Below are 25,382 nucleotides of genomic sequence, written 5' to 3'. Positions count from 1 at the left end.
AAATCAGATGCTGGGAAAGTGGTGGAGGCAGTTTGCAGCATTTGAAAACAAAGCTCCAGAATAAACTTTTCTATATAAACTGGCCAATGAAACCAAATGCAAAACAGACTCTGGTGAAACAGAATGGATAAGATGTTTCTGGCATGTTAATAAAGAAAACTCTTCAACTGATTTGGCTGTAGACTTGAACAGCAGCCAGCTAAACGCCTCTGCTAACTCCGGCTCTGACCCACTCCTTTCCCCTCTGTGCAAGAGACCTGTGTGAAGAGGGTGAGAACACATGCCCCCACCCCAAGAAAAAACCAATCTTCTGGCAGCAGTCATGGGATGATTTAGGGGGAGGGGGACTGTGCATGTTTTATTCCAGAACATTTTCAAAAACATAGACTACTTTCCTCACAAGTACAATTTAATCTCCTCAATTAACTAGAAGAAAACAAACCTTCTTTCCTTTAGTGACTATACAGAGCCATTTCTGCATGTTTGCCCTTTTAAGGAGACTTACTTTTTCCTAATCACTGTCCCCCCTCATATCCAGGGAGGTATTTTTCTGATACCACTGAGTCACTTCCAGCCCTCCTTCCTTAGCAAAAAAATAGTAATACTTTTTTAGAAATTAGAAAATGACTTTTGGCAGTGTAGCTTAATGGTTAACAGTATGGATTCTAGAGCCAGACTGTGTGGGTTCAACTGTTGGCACTGCCACTGACTAGCTGTGGAACCTTGGGCAAATTACTCAAGCTCTCTGTGCTCCTCTCCTCTCACCTGTAAAATGGGAGAAGTCAAACTCTGACATCATAACACTAATGTAAGACTAAAAGTTAAAAGTGGTTAATACATGTAAAATTCACAGAACAATGCTTAGCAAATAGCAAGTGCTATTTATTTACAATGACTTCAAAGAGTAACTGAGCAACTTTTAAAAATGTATGAGAAAAGTTTGGTTTGTAACTTGTAAAACTCAGTTATGACAAATCCTAGAAAGCTGTAGAGGTATACAGAGATTGAACAGATATGTAAATAAGTGACAGATGGTAGAAGCCAGGTTTCTCACTATTGGAGAAGGAGGTTACAGACAGGCAATCAGGGAGGGCTAGAATGAACCACTTGGTACTAGATTAATTTCAGAGACAGCAGTATGAACTCATGTTGAGCTTAATTATTGATACAGGTGGATGGATACAAAAATAATTATATATATATATACACACACACACAGACACACACACACACACACACATACATACATATACAGAAGCCCTGGTGGCACAGTGGTTAAGCACTCAGCTGCTAACCAAAAGGTCAGCAGTTCGAACCCGCCAGCTCTGCAGGAGAAAGATGCGGCAGTCTGCTTCCGTAAAGATTTACAGCCTTGGAAACCCTGTGGGGCAGTTCTACTCTGTCCTATAAGGTCGCTATGAGTCGGAATTTGACTCGATGGCAATGGGTTTGGATTTATGGGTTAGTAACATACACATTTTCTCCTAGCTTCATCTGCTGAAAGGACCTAGGAGCAATGACACCTCAGTAGCAACAAGCACACCCAGAGTCCGGATCTTGATTTCTAGTAACATTCTTCCATTAAAAGGACCAGGGCTCCTTGGAGAAATGGCTGATTACTGGGCCGGGGCAGAGAATATACAAGATAAGCCTGGAGCATCTTCTAATGCCAGAGTAAGGAAGGGAGTGTTAAAAAAACAAAACAATGGAAACTATCAAAGGGACATAGGAGACAACCTGAAAGAGCTCTCAATGGCCAAAGTTGCAACTATTTAAGCAAAAAAATAAATAATATAGTACTGGATTACAACTCAAAGTATTAAAGTATATATCCACGTGTCCATACTGATATAAAATAAATAAATGGGGGCAAAGACACAAATCTCTCTTTCAGCACAGACTGTGTTTAATGAGTTGCTTCCCAAGAGTATAATATGCAAAGGTGGAAAAAAGCACCTTTGCAGTGAAGAAACCTGGTAAAACCAACTCAGCCAGGTGATCAAGGTCAACATCAACAGTGATAAGTCATGTTAATAGCATGGACACTTCACATCTGTGGTCTTCCCCCAAAACCCATAACCCCATTTTAATCCTAAGAAAAACAGCCAAACCCAAATTGAGGAACACTCTACAAAATACCTCATAAGCACACCTCAAAACTGCCAATGTCATCAGAAACAAACAAAAAAAAGTCTGTGAAACTGTCACAGACCAGAGAAGCCTAAGGAGACACGACTAAATGTTAATATGGTCATATAATACAGATCATTACTAAATGTAATAAGGTCATGTAATATGGATCCTGAGACAGAAGAAGACCATTAGGGAAAAATTAGTGAAATCCATACAGACTGTAGATGTCCGTTAATACTAATGTCCCAAGGTTGGTTCCTTAGTTGTGACAAATGTACCATGGTAATATAAGATGTTAACTTAAGGAAAAACTTGGTGAGGAGTATACAGAAACCCTCTGTAGTATCCTTCTGACCCTCTGTAAACCTAAAACTTTTCTAAAATAAAGTTCGGTTTAAAAGAATTTAACAATAAATTTTAAAAATTAAACAATTTTACAAACATCATTAAGTTTAGAAAGATGAGTTTAAATCTTGGCCAGACAAGCAAAAAGGTGTTTCTCTTCCAAAACAGCTACCATACACATGTAAATGATATTTCTGCACACAGTGTTGCCAAAAAAAAAAAGCTAGATCCCTTTACTCCACATAAAATAAAGTTAGTTTCCAGATTTTTCTTCTGAAGTCACCAAAACAAGTTGTTACATTTTAAAAATACTTTGTCTAAAATCTTATAAACAGTCTGATTTAAATTTCACACCTTTCATATGATCATTTCTTATAAAAGCAATATAGGTTACATTATAGAAATATTCTCTAAATTTTAATTCAAATATTTCATCATAACATGATAGAAACAGCTAAGGAAATCTGAACACAAATAATACAAGCCTACTGTAAAAATAGCAACTGTGCCCAGTAATTAACAAAAACCTCCAATTTTGGTTTCTGAAAGAAAAAAAAAAAAGCTTGTAAAACCTCATGTAACCACAGTTTACTGGAGGGGAAAGAAAACAAAAACAAAAACTCTACATTCCAAATCAAAACAGCTTATACATGATTAGCAGATTCCAGTAGTCCCATAGTGTTAGCAAATCAACACAGCACTAACCAAAAACATGAGACCCCAAAAAGTAAATGTCAACATGACTATAAAGTAAAAAAACAACACTGACTGGCTTGTTACTGTTCAAGCTGAATGTCACTCAAAAAGTAAGCATAACTGCGTGTGTGACCTGTTTCTGCAAAAGGCTTTATATTCTCTGCTCAATGCTCTTTCCAGGTTTGCGGTCTGAGTTTTTATTGAAGGGAGAAAGGGTGGTGGGTCACGGGGTGGAGAGACACAGCAAGAAACAGAAGGGACAGATGAACAAGTTTTAGTGATGACATTGTCCATCTAGGTATCCTATCACTCTGCATCTTCTTTCCATCCACTACGTTTGTCGCCTTCTAAGAAAGACATGGAGGGAGAGTGTGAATCCTCCTGCACAGGGGCCAAAGGGAGCTCATAAGTCATCTAATCCTCTGAGGCACTGAAAGGAATACACATTGTCATCCAGTCCATTCCCACTCATGGCGACCCCATGTATTACAGAATAGAACTGCTCCAAGGGTTTTCTTGGCTGTAATCTTTTAAGGAAGCAGTTCATCAGGCATTTCTTCTGCAGAGTTGCTAGGCGGGTTTGAACTGCCAACCTTTAGTAAACCGCCTGCTCCACCCAGGCTCCTTCTGAAAGGAATACAAGAATCCAAAAAAGGATTTTAAGGAGGCACAGGTGTTGAAAAAAAAAACCTCTGATTTCAAAACTCTGATTTTTGTTACTCTGTTTTAGGTAAACAGGTAAGAATAATAAACAGGAATAGCGAAGAGATGGCCCACAATTGTTGTTATCAGAGTTTTCTTAACTTGTAACAGCAACCCTTTCCTTAAGACAATTACTTCCACATACAACTATACTTACAGCATAGGTCTTCTATAACATATTTCATTTATTCACTCAAATATTATACTCCAAAGGAAAGACTGAAACCAAAAATCATAAACTTCTGAGATACCAAAAGTGAGAAGACAGTTAGCTAAGAGTTTTTCTTCCTTTGAAACCTCAGGGAAAAAGGTGTCCCTTCTCTCAACACTCCCATCATTGAAGACTATTTGTTCCCATAGGTGCTCTTTCCTTCCTCACTGTATCTCACCACTGGTTCCTTCAAATCTGCTCGTCTACCACTTCTGGAGGAGTCCTGATGGCACAGAGGTTAAAGGACTCAACCACTAACTGAAAAGTCAGCACTTTGAACCTACCAGCTACTCTGTGGGAGAAAGATGTGGAAAAGTCTGCTTCTGTAAAGATTTACAGGCTTGGAAACCCTGTGGGGCTTGTCCTATAGGGTCGCTGTGAGTCGGAATCGACAGTAATGGGTTTGGTTTTATCCTCACATCACCACCCATCTGTCAGTTTGCTGTACTTTGGTGGCTTGCATGTTGCTATGATGCTGGAAGCTATGTCGCTGGTACAGGTTTTACCCACTATCGGAAAACAGAGCATTCCTATGAAAACTTTCGTAAGCCTAAATGGCGTAAAAGTGAAGAAGCAATTACCATTAATTTATATGAGAGTTTGAGAGTTCCCAGACCCAAAAAATAACCTACCCAATCATCTTAGACTTTCATGATATCTTAGGATGTATCTTGCTAACGGGCGCACAAAAAAAATCAAAATAAAGCACAGATGCTCACAGACACAGTTCAAGGCTATGGCAGCGTGATGCTGAGATGCTGAGTGTAGTTCCCCGGGAAGGAGCTTGGCAATGCCACTCTTGCTGCTCAAGGTGAGTGCTGCCTCTTTAACGGTCTGCTGCAAAACAAATGCTGAATGCTATTTCTGCTTTTTTCGTAAAAGCGAAAACCCTCTTCAGATTTCTTTTGGTTAGTAAAAATAGGTACTGTACTAATGTAGGTCTTTCATAAAAGCCAAGTGGCATAAAGTGAACTTCCAAAAAACACTTTATTACAAATACCAGCGGGGTTACCCACAGCGGACAGGTTCAGCAGAGCTTCCAGCCTAAAACAGACTAGGAAGAAAGGACTAGAGATCTACTCTCGAAAATTAGCCAATGAAAACCCCATGGATCACAACAGAATACTATCCACACAGTGTCGAAAGATGAGCTCCCTCGGTAACACAGTGATCACAGCAGTGGACTCGAGCATATCAACAACCGTGAAGATGGTACAGGGCTGGGCAAACTTTTTTCTTTTTTTGCACATGGGTCGTCATAAGTTAGAGCTGAGTCGACAATAATTAACATAACACATCCCTATATCTAGTGTGTCACCTCCTTGAGAAGAGGGAACACATCCTGTTCATTCTGTGTTAGGCATGGTGCAAAGCTCAGTACAGGTGCTCAATAAATAGTCTTGAGGAACATACTAAGAGAGGAAGAAAACGAATAGTATGATACTAGAAGTACTAGGATTAAACTGCTCAACAACAGACTACAGACGATGTCACCATCTCCTCTTACCTTCTGAATCTCTTGTAATTAGGATTCTTTGCCAACCACTCCAAGAAAAGAACTCTGTGGACAGCATTACAGCCTAACTAGACTCAAAGGTCTTCCCCTAGTCCTTACTTCCGTCTAGTTCTCTGTGGTGTAAGAATTCAAATACCACCCTTTTATAACCGGAAACTCCCTCTATACCTTCCCGCCGTTCTTTTCTCTCACCAATTTGTTTTCCCTCTGGCTGGCTCCTCTTCCTTACAGATTATGTTCTCTGTTTCATCCCTCTTCATTCTCTCGAAAAATCTGCCTACAACAAATTTTGCCAAAGATAGCCTGAGCTATCTCACTTTTATATAAAAACCCATTGCCATCGAGTCAATTCTGATTCATAGTGACACTAAGGGGCAGAGCAGAACTACCTCATACGGTTTCCAAGGTGTAAATCTTTACGGAAGCTGACTGCCATACCTTTCTCCCATGGAGCAGCTGGTGGGTTCGAACTGCCAACCTTTTGGTTAGCAGCTGAGCACTTAATCATTGCGCCACCAGGGCTCCTTTCACTTTTATATAGATGATTATCAAATCCCTATGCCCAACCCTAATTTTTCATATAAACTCTCATCCAGTATTTACAGCTTCCTATAAGGTCTTTTATACTTATAACTCAACAGCATCTTCTCTATTCCTCTCCCTACCTTTCTCACACCCATCAATGTCACCATTATTTTTTTAGCCCTTTGAGGCTTACATCTAGTAATTTTCTGATTCAGCCTCTTCCTTCCATTGACTAGCCATATCCAATCAGCCTACATGGCCCATCAATGTCTCACTCTTAGTGACTTTTGGGACTACTGCTATCATCACTCTAACCCCAGTCCATATTCCACTCAAAAGGACTCCAATACTACCATAGTTGGTCTCTCTAACCTCTTGATATCCCGCTACGAAGTCAATTTTTGAGACACATCTCATTTACTTCTCCATGTAGGAGCCATAAAATTATTTCTGATTGCTTCAAATACTTATTCAACACGGGACAATTCAGTCAACAGGCATCACAAAGTTCATGTTCTGCATCCTAGTAAGCTGAGTAGTGTCTGGGGTCTTAAAAGCTTGCTAGCAGCCATCTAAGATACAATATCAGACTCTACTCAGTAGGCGCAAAAGAGAAAGAAGGAAACCAAAATCTCAGAGAAGAAACCAGTCTACAGGGCCATGGCTTCATCTATCCTGAGACCAGAAGAACTAGATGGTCACTGGCTACCACTACCATTCTGATTAAGGCTACAACAGATGGGACCCTGATAGAATGGGAAAAATGTGGAACAGAACTTGTGTTCTTAAAAGTCCAGATCTACTGCACTAGTTGAGACTAGAGGACTCCCTGAAACTGTTGCCCTGAGATATTCTTTAAATCATGATCCAAAACTATCCCAAAGTAACCTGTTAGTGAAACAGACTGGCACAAAAAATAAAGGATATTATCCATGAGTATGGTGAGTAAAAAAATATGAGTAAAAAAAAACTATACGAGAACAAAAGGTCAACAACTACTCTAAAGCAAAAATGAGAAGATAAAGGAGCAGGGAAACTAGAGTACTGGAAACACAGCAACCAGAACACAATTAAAAAGAATGCTGGCACACTGTGAAAAATGTAACTGTCACCGAACAATCTGTGTGGAAATTGTCAAATGGGAACCTAATCTGCTGTGTAAACTTTCACCAAAAACATAATAAAATATTATTTTTAAAAAAATACTCATTTACTGAGCCAGACCAATAGATGAGTAAGATGTGGTCTCTACCTCCAGAGAGAATATACTCAAATACAAGGAGTAAAATGTACACAAATAACTATAGTTATCAGAGTTCCTAACATGTGCCACTTTATGTAATTTCTAATCCTTCAAACAACTCTGCAAGGTTAGTATTACTCCCATTTACTGTCATATTACTCCCAGATAAGGAAACACTCAAAGAAGTTGTATGACTTGCCAAGGCCACACAGCTGTAAGTGAACGACCAGAGATTCACATCCAGGTCCATTCTGAAAACTACATTCCTCCCAGTTTGCATTAGCTTACTCATCAGTACCAGAAAACGGCCATAAAGACATGCAAAAAGCACAGACAACGAGCTGAGGTCGAAAGATAAACAGAAGAATTTAGGAAGAAGAAAAAAGAGGCAAGCATCCAAGGCAAAATAATTTAAAAAAAAAAAAAATTTAAGACAATATAGAAAAAGGGGTTTGGGTTAAAGGAACTGAACGTGGAAAGAAGGGACACAGTTATTTTGGGAGCTTTGTAAGTAGTCAACAACAGCAAATCAACAAACTGGTAAGTACTAGTAAGGGCCAGTTAAAGATAAATCTAGTCAACAGTTATATACTTTTCTCTATAAGGTTCTTGTACTTGGGATCAGAGAAAATAGGTATGCCTTCCAACTAATGGAGCCCTGGTGGTGCAATGGTTAAAAACTTGGCTGCTAACCAAAAGGTGAACAGTTTGAATTCACCAGCTGTTCCTTGGAAACCATATGTGGCAGTTCTACTCTGTCCTATAGGGTCACTATGAGTCAGAATCAACACAATGGCAACAGGTTTTTGGTTTTCTCCCCACTAATGGCGGGACACTAGCATAGCAACCATGATGGAAATGTCATTTTGGTGTTTTTAAACATTGTGGTAACTTCAGGTTCCGGCAATATGGGAGAATAAATACCTGAAAACCTTCCTTCAACAAAAACCAAAAAATACTATGTTAAATTGAAAAAAAAAATTTTTTTTTTTTAATGCATACCTGAGTCCACAAGAAGAAAAGCAATCCCCTGGAAACCAGAAATGAAGGGAAATGGAAAATCAAAGTTGAGGCTTCCACCAGCAGGAGAGGTAAGGATGAGGGTGGAAGGGATGGGGAAAGCGGGAAGTTGGGGAAGCTGGTCTCTGCAACCTAGGTGCTTGAGGCTTTTAAGCCTTGTGAGGATATGTGAACCAGCCTTGGGCCCACTCAAAGCAGTACACTGGGCCTGAGATCCCTAAATAAGCTAAGACCTTGGAAGAGACTGTAGTCTCAGTAAAGGGGGGGTGGGGAGAGAGTCTACCCACAAGTCCAGAAGGATAACAACAAAGTCCGTCTTTGATGGAACCAGGACAGGAAGGAAGAAAAAAGTCTTTTAAGAATTCAAAACCAAGAATCTGCTGCTCATTTGGGTTTGGGGTTCAAATTTGCATTATCCATAAGGTGTAGGTAATTCCATGCTGAGAAATTAACATAAAAATTAGTCCCAGACTGATTAAGACTCATGAGGCTCCTGCAGAAGCAAAGGCAAAATTGTTTTTGGAAGTATATCCCCACAATTTGAGCCACAAAAGATTCTTACAGGAAAAACTAAAAATCAGATGAATTTGCAATCAAAATTGTAATTCACCATGAGTGAGAGCAGATACAATAAACCAACAGACAGCAAGACTAAAACCCCAAGAATTTGAAATTATAGGATAACTTGAAAGAAACAATTAAAAAATACGTTAAAGTTATAAAGAAGTCAAAACTAAAAGAACAAGAAACTACGCAAAGACTTAATAGAGAAAACAGAGCTACAAGAAATAATTACTAAAATTTAAAAAGTAATGGAATCTAACTGACCAAATTGATAACAGAGCATCAAAATAAATGACAGCAGTGAATTATAAAATCAAATGCACTGCCATTGAGTCGATTCTGACTCACAGCGACCCTACAGGACAGAGTAAACTGCCCCACAGGGTTTCTAAATTATAGCCTAACGAATAAAAAAGGAGCTGAGGCTGAAAGATAAACAGAATTTAGGGAGAAGAAAAAGAGGAAAGAATCTATAAGCCCAAGAACAAACAAAACAGTGAAGAAAACGCTCCTCCTCACAGTACAATGCCAACTCATAAATGCAGAAAAAAATTAATGGAGTTAGAAAATCTCTATTTTGCACCATCAGAGTAGTAATTCAAGTGAGAATCATCAATGGATGCTAAAACCAGCAGATGTAAGTCAGATGAGGAACGTCTCAACGTATCTCCCCATAAATTAATTATAAAAGGAAAAATAATAACTTTATTGTGAAGAAACCCAGCAGACCCATTAACCAAATGATCAAGTTAACATTAATAATGGGACAAATCAACACCACGTGCCTCCTGATGTGATTCACTGAGGACAGAGTACTTAATTACGTATTTCTGCCAAAAATGTGTAACCTGAATTTATTCCTTTTGTTACTACTTTTTTTTCTTTCTTTTTTTTGATGCCATGTGTTTTCAGTATTGGAATGCATGCCTACTAATTGAGTGTGTTTAAATTTTTAGTTGGTAATATGGATCCTGGAGCCCTGGTGGCACAGTGGTTAAAGAGCTCAGCTGCTTACCAAAAGGCTGGCAGTTCAACTCCACCAGCTGCTCCTTGGAAACCCTACAGGGCAGTTCTACTCTGTGCTATAGGGTTGCTATGAGTCAGAATCAACTTGATGGCAACGGGTTTGGTTTTTTAATATGGATTTTGAGAAATATGATCTGGTAATACAAGCCATCAAAGAGGTGAGTGGCACTCTGGCACCACTACCTATGGTATGACAATATACCAATGAGAGCTAGATAAGTAATTTCTTGCGGGCACCCTTCCATTAGGTTACATGAGGAACCTTCGGTTTTCCAAATACAACACAGAAAAACCGAAACAAACCCATCAGGGCTCCCTAACTGCCACACAGGAAAGCCATAATTATGCCTGCAAGCCTTATCTCACAGAAACAAAGAGAAAAAAGGCAAAAATTTACAAAACTAACACATCCAGGAAGCATCAACCTATACAACAATGAGGCTCCAACTCTGGTCTGCTGAGCTTTACGCATTTCAAAAGGGACCTACCTTGACTCTAAATGTACTAGAACCAGAATAACATCTTACCTCTTAAGTCCAGGGGCATAAAAAGTAGCTGGCATACTGTTTATGCTTATGGTAAGAAAAGGGTTTAAATAAGAAGAAACTCCAGATGCCCAAAATGAGGGACATTCTACAAAATAAATGATGAATACTCTTCAAAAATGTCAGTGTCTAGAAAAACAAAGAAAAGCTTAAGAGTCTTGGAAACTAAAAGCAGTATACGATCCTAGATTGGTTTCTGGACTAGGGAAAAAATGCTATTATGGACGTTAGTGGGACCGATGGTAGAAATTTTAATAAGGTCTTAGATATAGTATCAGTATTTCCTGATTTTGGTTAATTGTCCTGTGGCTTAATTTAAGTGAACGTCCCTTATTTTGAGAAATACACATTGAAGTGTTTATGGGTAAAGGAGCATTATGTCTAAAATTCTCAAACTGTTTAGAAAAAAAAAAATGAATATATAGATTCCTCCAGGAATTGACAGAATACCAACTGAGATACTTTAACAAATGGATGCAACACTGAAAGCAGTTACTCATTTATGTCAAGAAATTTGGAAGACAGCTACTTGGCCAACCAACAATAAGAGATTCATACTCATGTCCATTCCAAAGAAAGGCAATTAAATAGAATGTGAAAATTACTGACCAATATCATTACTATTGCATGCTAGCAAAATTTTGCTCAAGATAATTCAAAATTGGTTGCGGCCAAACAGCAACAGGGAAACGCCAGAAGTTCAAGCTGGATTCAGAAAAAAGAAATGGAACAAGCGTTATGACTGCTGATGTCAGATGGATCTTGGCCTAAAGCAGAGAATACCAGAAAGATGTCTACCAGTGTTTTATTGACTACGCAAAGGCATTCAACTGTGTGGATCATAACAAATTATGGATAACATTGTGAAGAATGGGAATTCCAGAGCATTTAACTGTACTCATGCAGAACCAGTATACAGATAAAGAGGTTATTTGTTCAAACAGAACAAGGGGATATAGCCTGTTTCAAAACTGGTAAAGTTGTGCAGCAGGATTGTAGCCTTTCATCTTACTTATTCAATCTATGTGCTGAACAAATACCCTGAGAAGCTGGCCTATATGAAGAACACAGCAACAGGACTGGAGGAAGACATATTAACAATCTGCAATATGCAGATGACACAACTGCTTGCCAAAAAAAGAAGACCCCTTGAAGCACTTACTGACGAAGTATGGATTACACCTAATGGTGAAGAAAACGAAAATCCTTACAACTGGGCCCATAAACAACATCATGATAAACGATGAAGAAACCGAAGCTGTCAAAATTTCATTCTACTCAGATCAACAATTAACACACATGAAAGCAGTGGTTAAGAAATCAAACAACATACTACATTGGACAAATCTGCGGCAAAAATCTCTTCAAAATACTAAGAAGTAAAGATGTCACTTTGATGACTAAGGTGTGCCTGACCCAAGCCATGGTATTTTCAATTGCCTCATGCATGCGAAAGCTGGACAATGAAAAAGAAGACCAAAGAAGAATTGACAAATTTGAATTGTGGTGCTGATGAAGAATACTGCATATACTACAGACTGCCAGAAGAATGAACAAATCAGTCTTGGAGGAAGTACAACCAGAATGCTCCTTAGAAGGAGCTTCTTTTTACCAAGAAGTCTCACCTAGTTTGCACATGTCGTCAAAAGGGACCAATCACTGGAGAAGGACATCATGCTTGGTAAAGTTATAGCGTCAGCAAAAAAGAGGAAGACCCTGACAGAGATGGCTTAACACAGTGGCTGCAACAATGAACTCAAACATACCTACTATTGTGAGGTTGGCGCAGGACCATAAGGTCGCTATGAGTCAGGGCCGACTCAACAGCAGCTAACAACAACAACAATACATATAAAGAAAAAGTAATAAAGCAAATGTGGCAAAGTGCTAACCATTGATGAACTCAGGTGAAGGGCATATGAGACTTCTTTGTATTATTCTTTAAATTTTCCTGAGTTTTTTTTTTTTTTTTAAGTTTTAAAAAAAAGCAACAGAAGTTTATAATCAGCAACTTATACACAGATACAAAGGAAGGTACAAGGATATGAACCATAATGCAACACAAAGAATAAAGAATTGGAAAAAATACAATGGTCAGGAGATGGAGAAAGAGAAGAAGGATTAAGTACATAACAGGAGCTCTAAACGGAGACAACAGAGATGGAGAAGAAATGACAGTCAAAGATATCCCAGCTCAGAATTTTCCAGAACTAATGAAATATGCTATTCTTCAAATTAAAAACAAATACATACATATTTTTAGTTAAATCCACACCTAGACAGATCACTGTGACACATCACTGTGAAACTGCAGGACAACAAAGTCGAAGAAGACAACAGAATATCATCTTCGAAGTGCTGAGAGAAAATAACTGTCAGCCTAGAGTTCTACAACCCACTCAACTATCATTTAAAGGTAAAGATAATATAAAAATATTTCTGGTTTTAAAAAAAAAAAAGACTGAGTTTACCCTACACAGTCCCTCAGTTAAAAAAGAAAAGAAACTGTCAAATGATGCTCACCAGACAGAAGAAAACGGAACCCAGAATGAAGCAATGACATGCCAAGAAGCAATGGTGAATAAAAAACTGAAAACACTTTTGTATAATGTAAAAAAAAAATTAACTGTATAAAACAATGATAAGAACTAATCTAGGAGACAAAAGAACAGTGTAGAACCAAATTAAGAGACAGCAACAACACAAAATAGGAAAGTGGTAATTAAAATCAAGCAATCTAAAGTCTACGTACTGAACAGAGAGAAAAAAGAGATACTGATTACATTTATAATCCAAGTATGCATGTTGCAATTTTAAGGGTAACCACCAAAAGTATAAAAATAAAATGTATGACTTTTAAATCAACAGAAGGGAAAGAGTGGGAAATAAAAGGAACTCACTAAATACTATCCAGATGGCTATCCAAGCCAAGTTAGAAAGAAAAGACTGACCCTAATGAATTTGGAAAAATATTATGATGCAAATCAAATAAGTTTCAAAATCTTTAGGCTAGCATTGATTTGTCTGTATCTTGGATATTTGAAACATTAACTATCATGTTTCCCAATATGGTCCCTTACTTTAGTTGGAATGGTTGTCTATCATCCCATATCCCATTTTGGTCCCACAGCAGTCTTTTATCCATATTTCCTCCTTTAGAATGACCTTCCTCACAGTCCTCTACAAATGCAAACTCAGTATTTCTTCAAGTCCCAGGGGGTCAAGATTCACCTTTTCAGACTAACCCCAACTCATGCTTCCCCTAACTTGAGTTCCTATAGCATTTATAAAGTTTTATTATTACTTTCTTTTAATTGTTAAAATACTGCCTTAGAAACATTCTTAAGATGTTCCATTTACGAATATTTTGCTTCCTCAACCAGACCAAGATCACAAAGAAATTTTTTAAGATACCCTGAACAACCTAGCACAGTGTTGTTTATTTTTTACTTAAGGACGAAGTAAACTTTTTAAGCCTTCAAAGTGTATTTTCAAGCCTTTAACAAACTCAAAAAAATACTAATTGTGTAAAATAAGCACATATAAACACATGTATCTCATATATAAAAACAAACCAGGCTTCTAAGGACTTTGTTTCAATCTTTAGATAACAGCATTTCCCGTCTTCTTTCCTTTTCACATTTGCCAATTTTAAAAGGAGTCCATATGCTCAGGGCTAAAAATGAACAAGGTTAAGTCAAAGGAAGTCAGACCACTAGGACACTGAAAATTTTGATAAAAACTGAAAATGTGACTCACATTATGATTACTGTACCACCTTGAAGAAGTATTCCAGAACAGTAGTTCTCTTTTACTACATATTAGTAGAAAAAGTTGGGGAGGGGGTGCAAATTAAAAAGAAAAAAGGCAAAACACTGATGAGATAAAGAAAATCTAAATAAATGGAGAGAGAGACTGTATTCATATAGCAGAACTCAATACTTTTAAGATCTCAATTCTCCCAAATTGAGCTGCAGATCCCATGCAATCCCAATCAAAATCCCAGATGGCTATATGTGTGCTAAAATGTCACAGAATCATATAAAAACATAAACATATATATGTACTTATATATATATGTACATGTGAAAACTGACTATGATCTAGTTAATTGTATTATGACAATCAGTTTCCTGGTTTTGATAATACACTATAGTTTATATAAAGATGTCACCATTGGTGGAAGCTGGTTGTTGGCTACATGGGACCTATTTGTACTATTATTGCAACTTTCTATGAGTTTATCATTTTTTCAAAATAAAAAAGTTTTAAAAAAAAATCCCAATACACTTTTTTATATAAATTGAACAGCTGATTCTAAATTTATATGGAAAAGCAAAGGACCTAGAAAAGATAAAATAATTTTGATAAAGTAGAACAAAGTTGGAGGACCCACAACCTAACTTCAAGACTTATAAAGATACAGTAAGCAAAACAGTGAAGTACTGGGGAAAGTACAAAGAGCTCATTAGAACCAGAGAGAGTCTAGAACATACACATGTACTGTTAATGGATTTTCGTCAAAGGTGCCAAGGCAATTCATTTATGATTCATTTACATGAAGTCCAGGAGTGGGGGAGAGGGGTTGAGGCTGTGATTTACTGGCAAGGAAGACAAGATAACTTTCTTTGGTTATGGAAATGTTCTACATCTAAACAAGAGTGTGGGTTACACAAGTGGATATATTTGTCAAACCTCATCTAATTAAAACACATACAAACCCACTGCCAAGTCGAGTCGATTCCTAGCAACCCTGTAGGACAGAGCAGAACTACCCCCATAGGGTTTTTCCAAGGCTGTAAATCTTTACGGAAGCAAACCGTCACATTTTTCTTCCAAGGAGAGGCTGGTGACTTCAAACCACCGACCTTTTGGTTGGCAGGTGAGCGCTTTAACCACTGCACCACCAGGACTCCTTAATTAAAACACATAAGATCCATGCATTTCACGGTAAATAAACCATAAATTAATTTTTAAAATATACACTATACCCAACTTTTGTGTATGAAATATTTATGTATGAATAACTAGAGGAAAACATAACCAAATATTAAGAGCATTCATCTCTTTGGAGTAAATTACTAATCATTTTAATTGTTTTCTTATAGTTTCCTTAATGTGTTTTTTTTAATGTGTTTTATAATCAGAATAAAATAAGGAGAACTTTTTAAAGTTACGCCAGAAAAACACCTAGCCCATATCTTACTGTTCTGCTCATAATTTCTCCAATTACTCCCCAAATCTGCATTTTTCTACATGTCTTTGTGAGTCCTTTACCAACCCCTTAATAAGAGCTGAGAGAAAGGTACTGACCCTTATCAAGTTTCTGTTAGTCCTAAAGTCACTGCTAAAGAACTATTATTCTCCACAGAAAACAGAGAAACTCATTATTAGGATTTCTTCAGAGTACCTACAGTAAGAGAATAATGAAAAGCAATCTCCTAGATAGTTCTTTATTTTCTAATAAAACATCCAAAATTCATTACATCTCCCTCTTCTCTACTTTACTGTCTTTGTAACAAGAAAGACTTGTAAACCATTGATTTAAGTTTAAGATTTAATATTTAACAAAATAGGAAAGGGTCACTGATATGATCTCGGATTCCACACTACAGCTAACAAGTTGTGGAGAGGTATCAGAGGAAAATAGCCACAATTATCTGAAAAGGCTATTAAAATAGCCTCCTTTCCCGACTACATACATGTGAGAGACTAGAGTGTCTTCATACGTCGGCAAAACAACAGATTGAATGCAGAAACAGAACTGAGAATGCAGCTGTCTTCTATTTAACCAGACAGACATTTGCAAAAATATACAACAAAGCCACTCTTCTCACTAGATTTTTTTGTCTGGAAATAGTTATTTTTCATAAAAATGTTATTTGGGCTAACATGTCATGGATTTTTTATCGTTGTTTTTAAGAAATTAATAGTTTTTTAAATTTCTCAGTTTTAATTACTAACATGGTAAATAGCAATAGAAGTAACTTACATAAATAACTTTAGGGTACTTCGTAATTTTTAGGAGTATAAAAGGGTTCTAAAACCAGAGAAGTTGAAGAATCACTGTCCTAGCAAATATTTCTGTCCTTCATTGTCTCTGATCTATTCTCATTATGATTGCCAAAATAATCCTGAAGCCCTTTCAACACTATTACTCCTTCTACGAAAGTCTTCAGTGCACCCAACTTCCTACCACTTCATATCTAAACTATTTTGCCTGGCTTTCAAGAAGTTTTGTAAATTGGCCCTACTTTTCTAGTAGATTTTATTTTTACATGCTCCCCAACATAAGTCTTCCTCTTCAATCCATCCTCTCTTCTAGTCTCCAAGCCTTTACCCCTGTAGTTATGCTCACCTTTCACCTGGAACGCCCCACACCCTGTCCTTTCCTCTTTGTCTCTCCCCTCCCCCCCAATCTATCTAAACCTGTACTCATCCTTCAGGGACCAGAGGTCAAAGGGGACAATGCCTTTAATGTCAGGCTTAAAAATTTGTACTTTAATCTAAAGGCCATGAAGATAAGGGTCTCTGAGCAGGGACAGGTGAACAATTTACATGGAAAGAGTTTTCTTACAATCTTGAATTTCTAAGAAGAGTTTAAACAAACAAAATAAATGATGTCTTCTTTGAAAATACCTAAATTTATGTCAAATCTAAAATTCTTGCACGGAGTTTAAAGACTAAGGTAGTCAGTACACTGTCACATTACGAATCCAAACCTATAATCTCAGGTCAAGGCAAGCTGGCACTCTAACTGAAACGTGGCATCTTCCAGTATAAAAACAGACTGTAAAAGGCAAAACTACAACAGAAAACAAACATGATTTCATCTCTTGAAACTATGGCCTTTTTGTATCGGTGAACAAAGTTCACCTCAAAAAATAAAACATGTATAACAGCTACTAACATTCACTAGTTAGCCACTAGAGATCTTTAGTTTATGTAATAGTTATGTACGTTGCTTAATATGCAGAAGATACTCACATTAAGTCTACTGATTGAGTTTAGGTCTAATAACAATCCACAACGTTAATGTATTCTGTACCCATTACTGCCAGAGCTCTAGGTCAAGCTCAATGCCATCTCCTCTGTATGGCCTGCTGTGAGTTCTCCCAGACAGAAACAATGATGGCCCTCTGCTAAACCCAGGCACTGTCCTAGGCTCTCAGGATACAGCAGTGAACAAAGCAAAATCCCCAGCTTCCTGGATTTATACTCTAATAAGGAGAGACAGGTAGTAAACAAATATATGGTGATACGTGTCATGATGAGAAATTAGTAGAATAAGAAGTAGACGTACATTTTCTACGAAGCTAACAAACTTTAAAAAGTTCAGCCCCAGCCCCACCCCCACCCCCACTTGCATGGGTCCCTATGAGTGCTGAGAGCTGCTGGGAGACATAGTGTACCCAGGTGGAAAGGAGAAACCAGGTTGCCATTAGGAACTATTTTATCTGAGCGTATTTCTGATTAAATGCTGGAAGAGTTCTCAGAAGAAGAGACCTGACTCTAAGGCTGCAGTATTCTGTTGGTACATCTTTTCTCATTCTAAATGAATATTCACCTTCATACCTCATTTTTCATTCTAAATTCTTTTTCTTAATGAGGGCCCCCCCAACCTGCATAAACTTCAGGCCCCACAAAATCTGGACCCACCCCTGGTAAAGACAGAAGGTGCGGGGATGTGTGCTGTTTTTTACAGGGTGGTAAGAAACAGACTCATTAAAAGGTGACATTTGAGCTCAGACCTAAGGAAAACAAGGAAGCAAACTATACCGACGGGGGTGGGGGTGGGGGGTGGGGGGGTGGCGGTGGCAGAGAGGATATTCTAGGCAGAGACAGCAAGTACAAAACCCTGAGTCAGAAGCACGCAGGGCAAGGTAGGTTAGAAGGACAGTAGCAGGAGAAATATATAATAATAAATAATATTAGCCACTAACTGCAATTAACAATTACTGAGTGCTTATTATGTGTCAGGCACTGTCCTAAGCACTTGTCTAAGCATCTCCATTTTATAACTGAGGAAACTGAGGCACAGCGAGAGGAATTAAGTAATTGGCCCAAGGTCAAACAGCTCAGTGGGTGGTGAAACTAGGCAGTCTGACTCCAGGACCCAACTCTTAATCACTATGCTATGCTACAGAGGTAGGTTGTCCAGATTATGGAGTGTCCAGAGAAACTCTCAGCCAATAAGAGATTTAATGTGACAGAACTGAGGAAGCCAACAAGGTTCTGATCTCAAACTATGAAAGCTACAAGTAGGTACACATTTTACGTCCCTGTAAATATCTTAAGGCCAAGTACCAACCCTTCTCATTTTTGCTACTCCCCTCATAGTCCGTAACACATTTCCTTTCATATTTAAGCTGCTCAGTGTATTTAAGCTGTTCACTGTACTCTCATGAGAAAACTTACTAACCATTCATTCTCAATACAAAATAATGCATCAGGTTTGTTTTCACAAATATATACACAGACCAAATCTTGGAAGTAAGTTCCTCCTTCAAGGAATCAGATCCATATCAAAGTCAGATAACCGGTTTCATTTTGTTTTTTAAGCTTTCTAGAGAAACTATCCCACAATCTGTTCCACTGTCACCAGAGTGGAGGCATAGATCTGGGAGTCGTTCATAGGAACGAAGGGGAAACCATGACACTAGGTACCTCCTCAGAAACATATGAAGACTGTGTCCTTTAAAAGATCCTTTGCCTCACCCTAGCTCCAACTCTAATAATATCTACTACTTTTCTCCAGCAATAATCTAGAAAAAGTCAGAATAGGAAGACTTTTAGGGTAGGAACATAAATTAAACTCGAAAACTGCCTGAGAAAAGATAGAGCAATTCATGTGAAAACTGTATGAACGCTGATAATATGATCTAATACAGAACTATCTAATTTCTCCAAAAAAAAATGCTCTCTCAAATGACAAACCTACAGATCAATAGTTCTTTTTTTTTTGATCATGGACTCTTTGAGACTATAATGAATGCTATAAACCATGTCTCCAGAAAACATACATACATACAACATTAAGCCTATTATTTTCAGAGGAGATTATGGACCCCTGGAGGCCCAAGCCATAGAGCCCTAGGTGTCAACCCCTAAGCCCCTAGGTAACCTCTGCTACAGATACTTCATCTGACAGATAAAGCCCACAGTTACAGATCTTAAAAGGCATGACTTTTTTGTTTTTAAGCTATATCTTAATATACTTTATGACATACTTTAAGTAGATTGGTTTGAGAAAAAAATAAGACTTCATTTAAAAAAAAAAAAAGTTAACTCACTTGCTGGGTAAAACTCAAGTCATTTATTCAACACCAAAAGCAGAAGGGCATACGATGGTATTAATACCTTCACAATGAAACAGCTCTGACAGGCTGAGCGACTTTACAAGGTCACGTAGCTAATAAATCCCAGATTTTCCACATCCTAGTTCAGTGCTTTTTAACTAAACCATGCCACCTTCAATATAACACAGAATACATAACATTGGGTAGGGTACAGTTTTCAAAACAAAAATCTCTTGTGAAGTGATTTATACCAACCTTCTAAGAATGACTATAAATAACTAGGTTTCCAACTTATTTACTTAATCCAATCACTGCATTTTTAGCACCTACATACTAACAAATTAAGAAGTAAATTATATATATTGGCTTTTGAAACCAAACTTTTTAATATGCTCTTCTCTAACTAATCAACATAATTTGTATAAATAAGAAAAATCTGTAGTAGCAAAACAAATAGGAAAAATATATTTGTAGCGTAAGCATTATAGATAAAGAATACAAATAGTTTAAGCTGTGGGTTATTAAGCAGGCAAGGGGAATACTGCCAAAAACCACGTGGGGTTTCTCTGCTCTGGGTCCCTGGTATTAGCAGAGCCTGGCAGGCAAGGACCAAACATCTATTATCTGATGTCCACTTGGCTGACTCTACCAAAACAGGGAGGCCAGGCTGCACTATAGAAGTTAGGAACTCCAACTACTAACTCAGAATGTGGCTGCAACTCAAAAGCTGAACTCAATGTGTGCCTCAGTTTCTCCACTGGAAATTCAGTAATACATCATCTGCCCTAATCCTATCTTTAGAAAGGCAAGATTGGTTAAGAGACTGGTTAAGAATGCAGTCTCTAACTGGTTCTAATCTTGGCTTTGCCACCTACCAACTTCAGCAAGTTACTTTAACCTCCCTGTGCCTCAATTTCTTCAACTGTAAACTGGAACTAATAACAACATCTATCTCCTAGGGCTGTTGTGAGAATTAACTACGTTAACACATGGAAAAAGTTTAGAACAGGGCCTGACAAGTAATATACACTCCATAAACATTAGCTCTTATCATCATTATTTTAAACGGATGACAAGATTAATCAACTGATACCTATCTTACACTTTGGTGTCCGAGGAAATTACAGGCCCTTTTTTTTTTATTATTATTTTAATCATGTAGCTTACCTACCAGCTGTTTTTTTTAATCTAGTAAATATGTGACCAATTATTCCTACAAAGAACTCTGAAAGAACTTACCATCATACGCATTGCCACTAAGACTTACACATTAACATAGTTTTAGTTAACTTTTCATCTCAATATAACTAGACTCCCTGAACTAGTCCTAAACTACCGGGACTCATCCACTTCTACTTTCACGATCACTACCATATTCCAAAACCCCATTATTCTTAACTGGACTATTGCAATAGGCTCCTAACCGCTCTTCCCCCTCCAATCCACTCTCCACATTGCAGCAGAGAAATCTTTTAAAAATCTAAATCTAATTTCACTCCCCAGCTGCCTACTGTCCTGAGAAGTCCCTACAAGACCTAAGAGGTCTACATGATCTAGGGCCATTCTCTCTCCCTGGCTGCTGGGGCCATACAGGTCTTCTTTCAAATCCTTAAAGGCTCCCCATTTCTTCTCATACTGCTCCCTCTATCTGGTATATCCTCCCTCCCCCACATTGCCCTAAGCATTGCCTACTTATCTTTCAGATCCCCACCTCTGGCTCCCCAAACTAGATCAGGTCCTCCTGCTACATGCTGTAATAACCCCAATCCTAATCCTCTCTTCTCCTTTGCAACACAAAATAAAACTGTAATACAGTAATCATTTAAATGTTTGTTTAATGGTGTTCTTGCCCCCAAAAAATAAAACTCTAAGTAAGACTTGCGACTGTGCTATCTTTCACTGCTACAACCCAAGTGCTTAGCTGCCCAAACCCACTGCCATCGATTCGATCTGAACTCACAGTGACCCTATAGGACAGAGTAGAACTGCCCCATAGGGTTTCCAAGGCTGTAAATCTTTATAGAAGCAGACTGCCGCATCTTTTTCCTATGGAGCAGCTAGTGGGTTCAAAACGCCGACCTTTCGGTTGGCAGTCAAGAACTTAACCACTGGGCCACCAGCTTTTGTTAGAAGAGTATCTATACACCCACACGGTCTGTGGGAAAGTGATGAGATTCATGAAGGTGAAAGCAAATCATCACAAAACAAGATTAATGCAGACTACTGGCCGCAATGTATTGAATATCTCAGTTATCATATTCATTACATTGAAGGTAAAAGTAAAAATCCATTGCTTAAAATTTAGTTAAGACTAAACTTTCAAATGCAAAATTAAGTTTCTTTGTGCATCCTCAGGTGTTACGTGAAACAGGAGGAGTTCAACTTCAGTTACCAGTAAGAAGATACACGACTGAATCAAGACTGCTGCCACATTTGGCACTATCCTCTCTTCTTGGCAGTCTCTGTGAGGCCAAGAGTTGAGCTGGCCAGGGAAGAGTGATTTATTCTCCCACATTTAGAAGTGGTCCCTTTATAAGAGGAATGCTGTACTACCAATGGACTTCGAATTCTAACCTTGTCAAACCGGTACCTTTCCTGAGTAGTCAATTTACTTTAAAAAAAAGAAAGCTCAATCTTACGTGAAAAAAACAAGTTTAATGTGGCATCATAGCCCAATTCAACTTGGGGAAAACAAAAGTTGTTCTTTCCTACAAAACAAAAACAAAACACACACACTAAACCTGTTTTACAAAAGAAAGTCGTTAGTTGGAAAATTAAATGAAAACTGATATGCGCATGCTAACAGCTGAAAGGCTGAGGGTCTATCGATAGAGGCAGTGAATAATTATCTCCAGGCCTGGTGGGCAGCAGATCCCAATCTACAGCGGACCACCTCAGGTCGTCTGAAACACGCAGGTTTGACATACGCCAAACGCCTGCCGTCTGGTTCGTCGCACAGCCTGTGCCAATGCAACCCACGCCTAGTCCCTCTCCACTGGACGCGCAGTTGCCCGCGGCCCTTCAGCCTTTCCCTAGAAAAGCGCGGAAGAGGGGAGGTGTCCGAGACCGCGGCCGGGTAAGGGCTCAGGTAAGGACTTGGAGGTCCCGGGGTTAAACACCGGCTCTTTGTTCCGTACGAGGCGGCGAAGCCCCCAGCCCCTGCTCCGCCTCCCTCTTCGCCGCTTCTCCCGGGCGCCAGCGTCTCCGTCGAGCAGCGCCGACTCAGACGCCGGGCTCCACGGTGTCCCCGGCCTCCCGCGGCGGGTGGGACCCCGCGGCCTCGGCGGCGCGTGGCCCCTCGCCTTTACCTTGTAGACGTCGCCGTAGGTGCCGCTGCCGATGCGCTGAATCAGCTCGAAATCCTCCTGCGGGTTCCGGCGGGACAGATCGAAGCCGGGGTTCATGGCGGGCCCCGGTGCCCCCCGCCTCCCTCCCAGGCAGGGGAGGGGGGGCGTGCAGGGGGGCCACACGGAGAGTGGGAGCCGCTGCTGGTCCCCTCCTCCCCCGGCGGTCACAATCGCCTGGCTCCACGCTGCGGCCGCTGCCGCTCCCCTCACGCCGCCGCGGCCGAACGGCCTAACCGTCCCCGCCCCCCGCAGCCTGCAGCCGCACGGAACCCGGGTCACACCCACAGGGAGAGGAGAACGCTCGCAGCCCCTCGCTACGGGTGAAACTCCAACATGGCTTCCGCTTTCGCCGTTCCTCCCCCTCCCCCTTACTCCGACTCTTTCACCCTCCTCCCCCTTTTCCCAGCCTAGGCCCGACTGCGCAGCCGCGATCCCGAAGGGAGCGCTTCCCGGCCCCGCGCGCACCCAGCCCCGTGCGCGCGCCGGCTCCGCGTCCACGCGCCTGCCTGGCTTATGCCAGACCCCTAGTCACCTCCGGTTTCCGCTCTCCGCGGATCCAACTGACACAACGCGGGTGCGGTGTAAGAAGGGGTTTGCCTGCCGGAGGGAACCACAGGAGAAACGGCCAGAAAGTAGTTCCTATACGCATCTGACTCCCTAACGACCAGTTTGACGTTGCTGCATCTGGTACCAGCCCTAGTCAGGTAGTATAGTTTTAATTTGCAAGACAGTTAATATCTCAACCTCTTTTTTTAGGTTAGCGATACGTAGGATACAGCGAGTGCCATAAAACTTCTGGGATTGCGGGGAAGGGGTGGCCCAGCACAATTTGGAGGGAAGTCGTTGGGAGTGGCCCTCAGTTCCCCCCACGTCCCTCTACTCCCGAGAAATAAGCTGCGCTTGCTCCTTGGAGTTGGTCTGCCAGGGTGCAAAAGAGGGCAGGCCGGGAGGGCTGCCAGGAAGGCGTATGGAGTGGGTTGGGCGTGGGGAAGCCTTGGAGGGAAAACATGCCGAGCGGCCGCCTGCCATCCCGCGTGGAAGGCGTGGGAAGCAGGCAGAGCACTGAACTAAAGCAGCGATTGACTTCCCTCACCAGAGAAGTCTGGATTATCGAAGTCCCGGGCGGGGACTGTGCAGGCTGTCAAACAGCCTTGCAAAAGAGAGGTTGCAGAGAATGGAGGGTGGAGTGTGGACTGGATCCATTCTCGCACGTGAAATGGAAACACGTGATGATCCGGAAGCTCTTTGGCTGTGACCTTACCTACCCAAAGCCCCACCCTGGTTAAGACCCAGATTGTAAGCGTTACATCCAAACTGTGCAGACAGCGTCTCCAACTGTTAGTATCTATCCAAGAAAGCATGTGGGTAATGGAGGGTTAATTTTCTGTTTTTAATAAACTGCCAACTAGGCGTTTCCAAAAGTTATAATCAACTAGGTGATCGCCACTTTGACAATACTACATTGGATATGCTTCAGAAATGCTTTCCTAATACTCTGAGGTACCACACCTTGTGACCACTTCTATTTCCTACTGCGTGGTGGCTCCTGAAAAACCAGGTCTTATCAAACCTGCTAAGGATAAAATAAATATAGTCAATTAAGAGTCAAGCAAGCTACTTCAGTTAACTAGTCCAGTTGCCTTATACATTTTTATCTTTCTCAATCCTTTTGCTTACAGTAGGCTTGCATATATGCTAAATTCTCAAAGTTGTTTACTCTGAATATTCATTGACTAAAAGATGTTTGAAAAAGGCCAGGTCGTTATGTATTAGAAGTAGCTTTTGAATTATCTAATTTTAATTATTTTAAAGCATCAGTAATATAAGATTATCACTTAAATTACTGCCCTAGGAGTACTTACCACTGAATTTTTTTCTAAGTGGATATACCTTAAGAGTCTGGTAGCTTGAGAATTAAACTCCTGACTGTACATGCTATTCCATGACTAAGGATTCTGCTTTTGCCTGTTTAAGGTACTTGGCTGAGCCCAGAGTGCAGGCCTTCCTTCAGCTTGTCCACATTTGGAAGAAAGTTTAGCTTTGTAGGCCAAACATTAGGATAATTAGCCCAGGATTCAGATAAACCAGCTTAACAAACTATCCCAAACAGGAACCAGTTCTGCTCTCTTTCTCTGCTTTTTTAATGCCTGAAAGCCAAATTCTCAGGACTGAATGCTGCACAAGAAAGCTGTAATGGTTTCACTGTTTTG

The 25,382-nt window shown here is 39.8% G+C and overlaps 1 protein-coding gene across 3 annotated transcripts in view; it reads right to left on the bottom strand.

Annotated features, from left to right (window-relative positions):
* MAP4K3 (mitogen-activated protein kinase kinase kinase kinase 3) overlaps window positions 1-23,533 on the bottom strand; it is a 203,897-nt gene extending 180,364 nt beyond the window's left edge. For 2 of the 3 annotated variants that reach the window (XM_004369535.2, XM_004369536.2), the window contains exon 1: window positions 23,134-23,533. In XM_004369535.2, the coding sequence (XP_004369592.1) occupies window positions 23,134-23,229 (96 nt within the window). In that variant the 5' untranslated portion in view covers window positions 23,230-23,533. The remainder of the gene's footprint in view (window positions 1-23,133) is intronic. The other variant, XM_023735692.1, reaches the window with a different exon arrangement.
* Between the last annotated feature and the right edge of the window lie 1,849 nt (window positions 23,534-25,382).

This window comes from Trichechus manatus, unplaced genomic scaffold, assembly GCF_000243295.1.
Source record: "Trichechus manatus latirostris isolate Lorelei unplaced genomic scaffold, TriManLat1.0 scaffold00005, whole genome shotgun sequence".
Lineage (NCBI taxonomy): Eukaryota > Metazoa > Chordata > Mammalia > Sirenia > Trichechidae > Trichechus > Trichechus manatus.
Note: the sequence above shows the minus strand (reverse complement) of the source record. Positions and strands in the feature narration are given on the sequence as shown.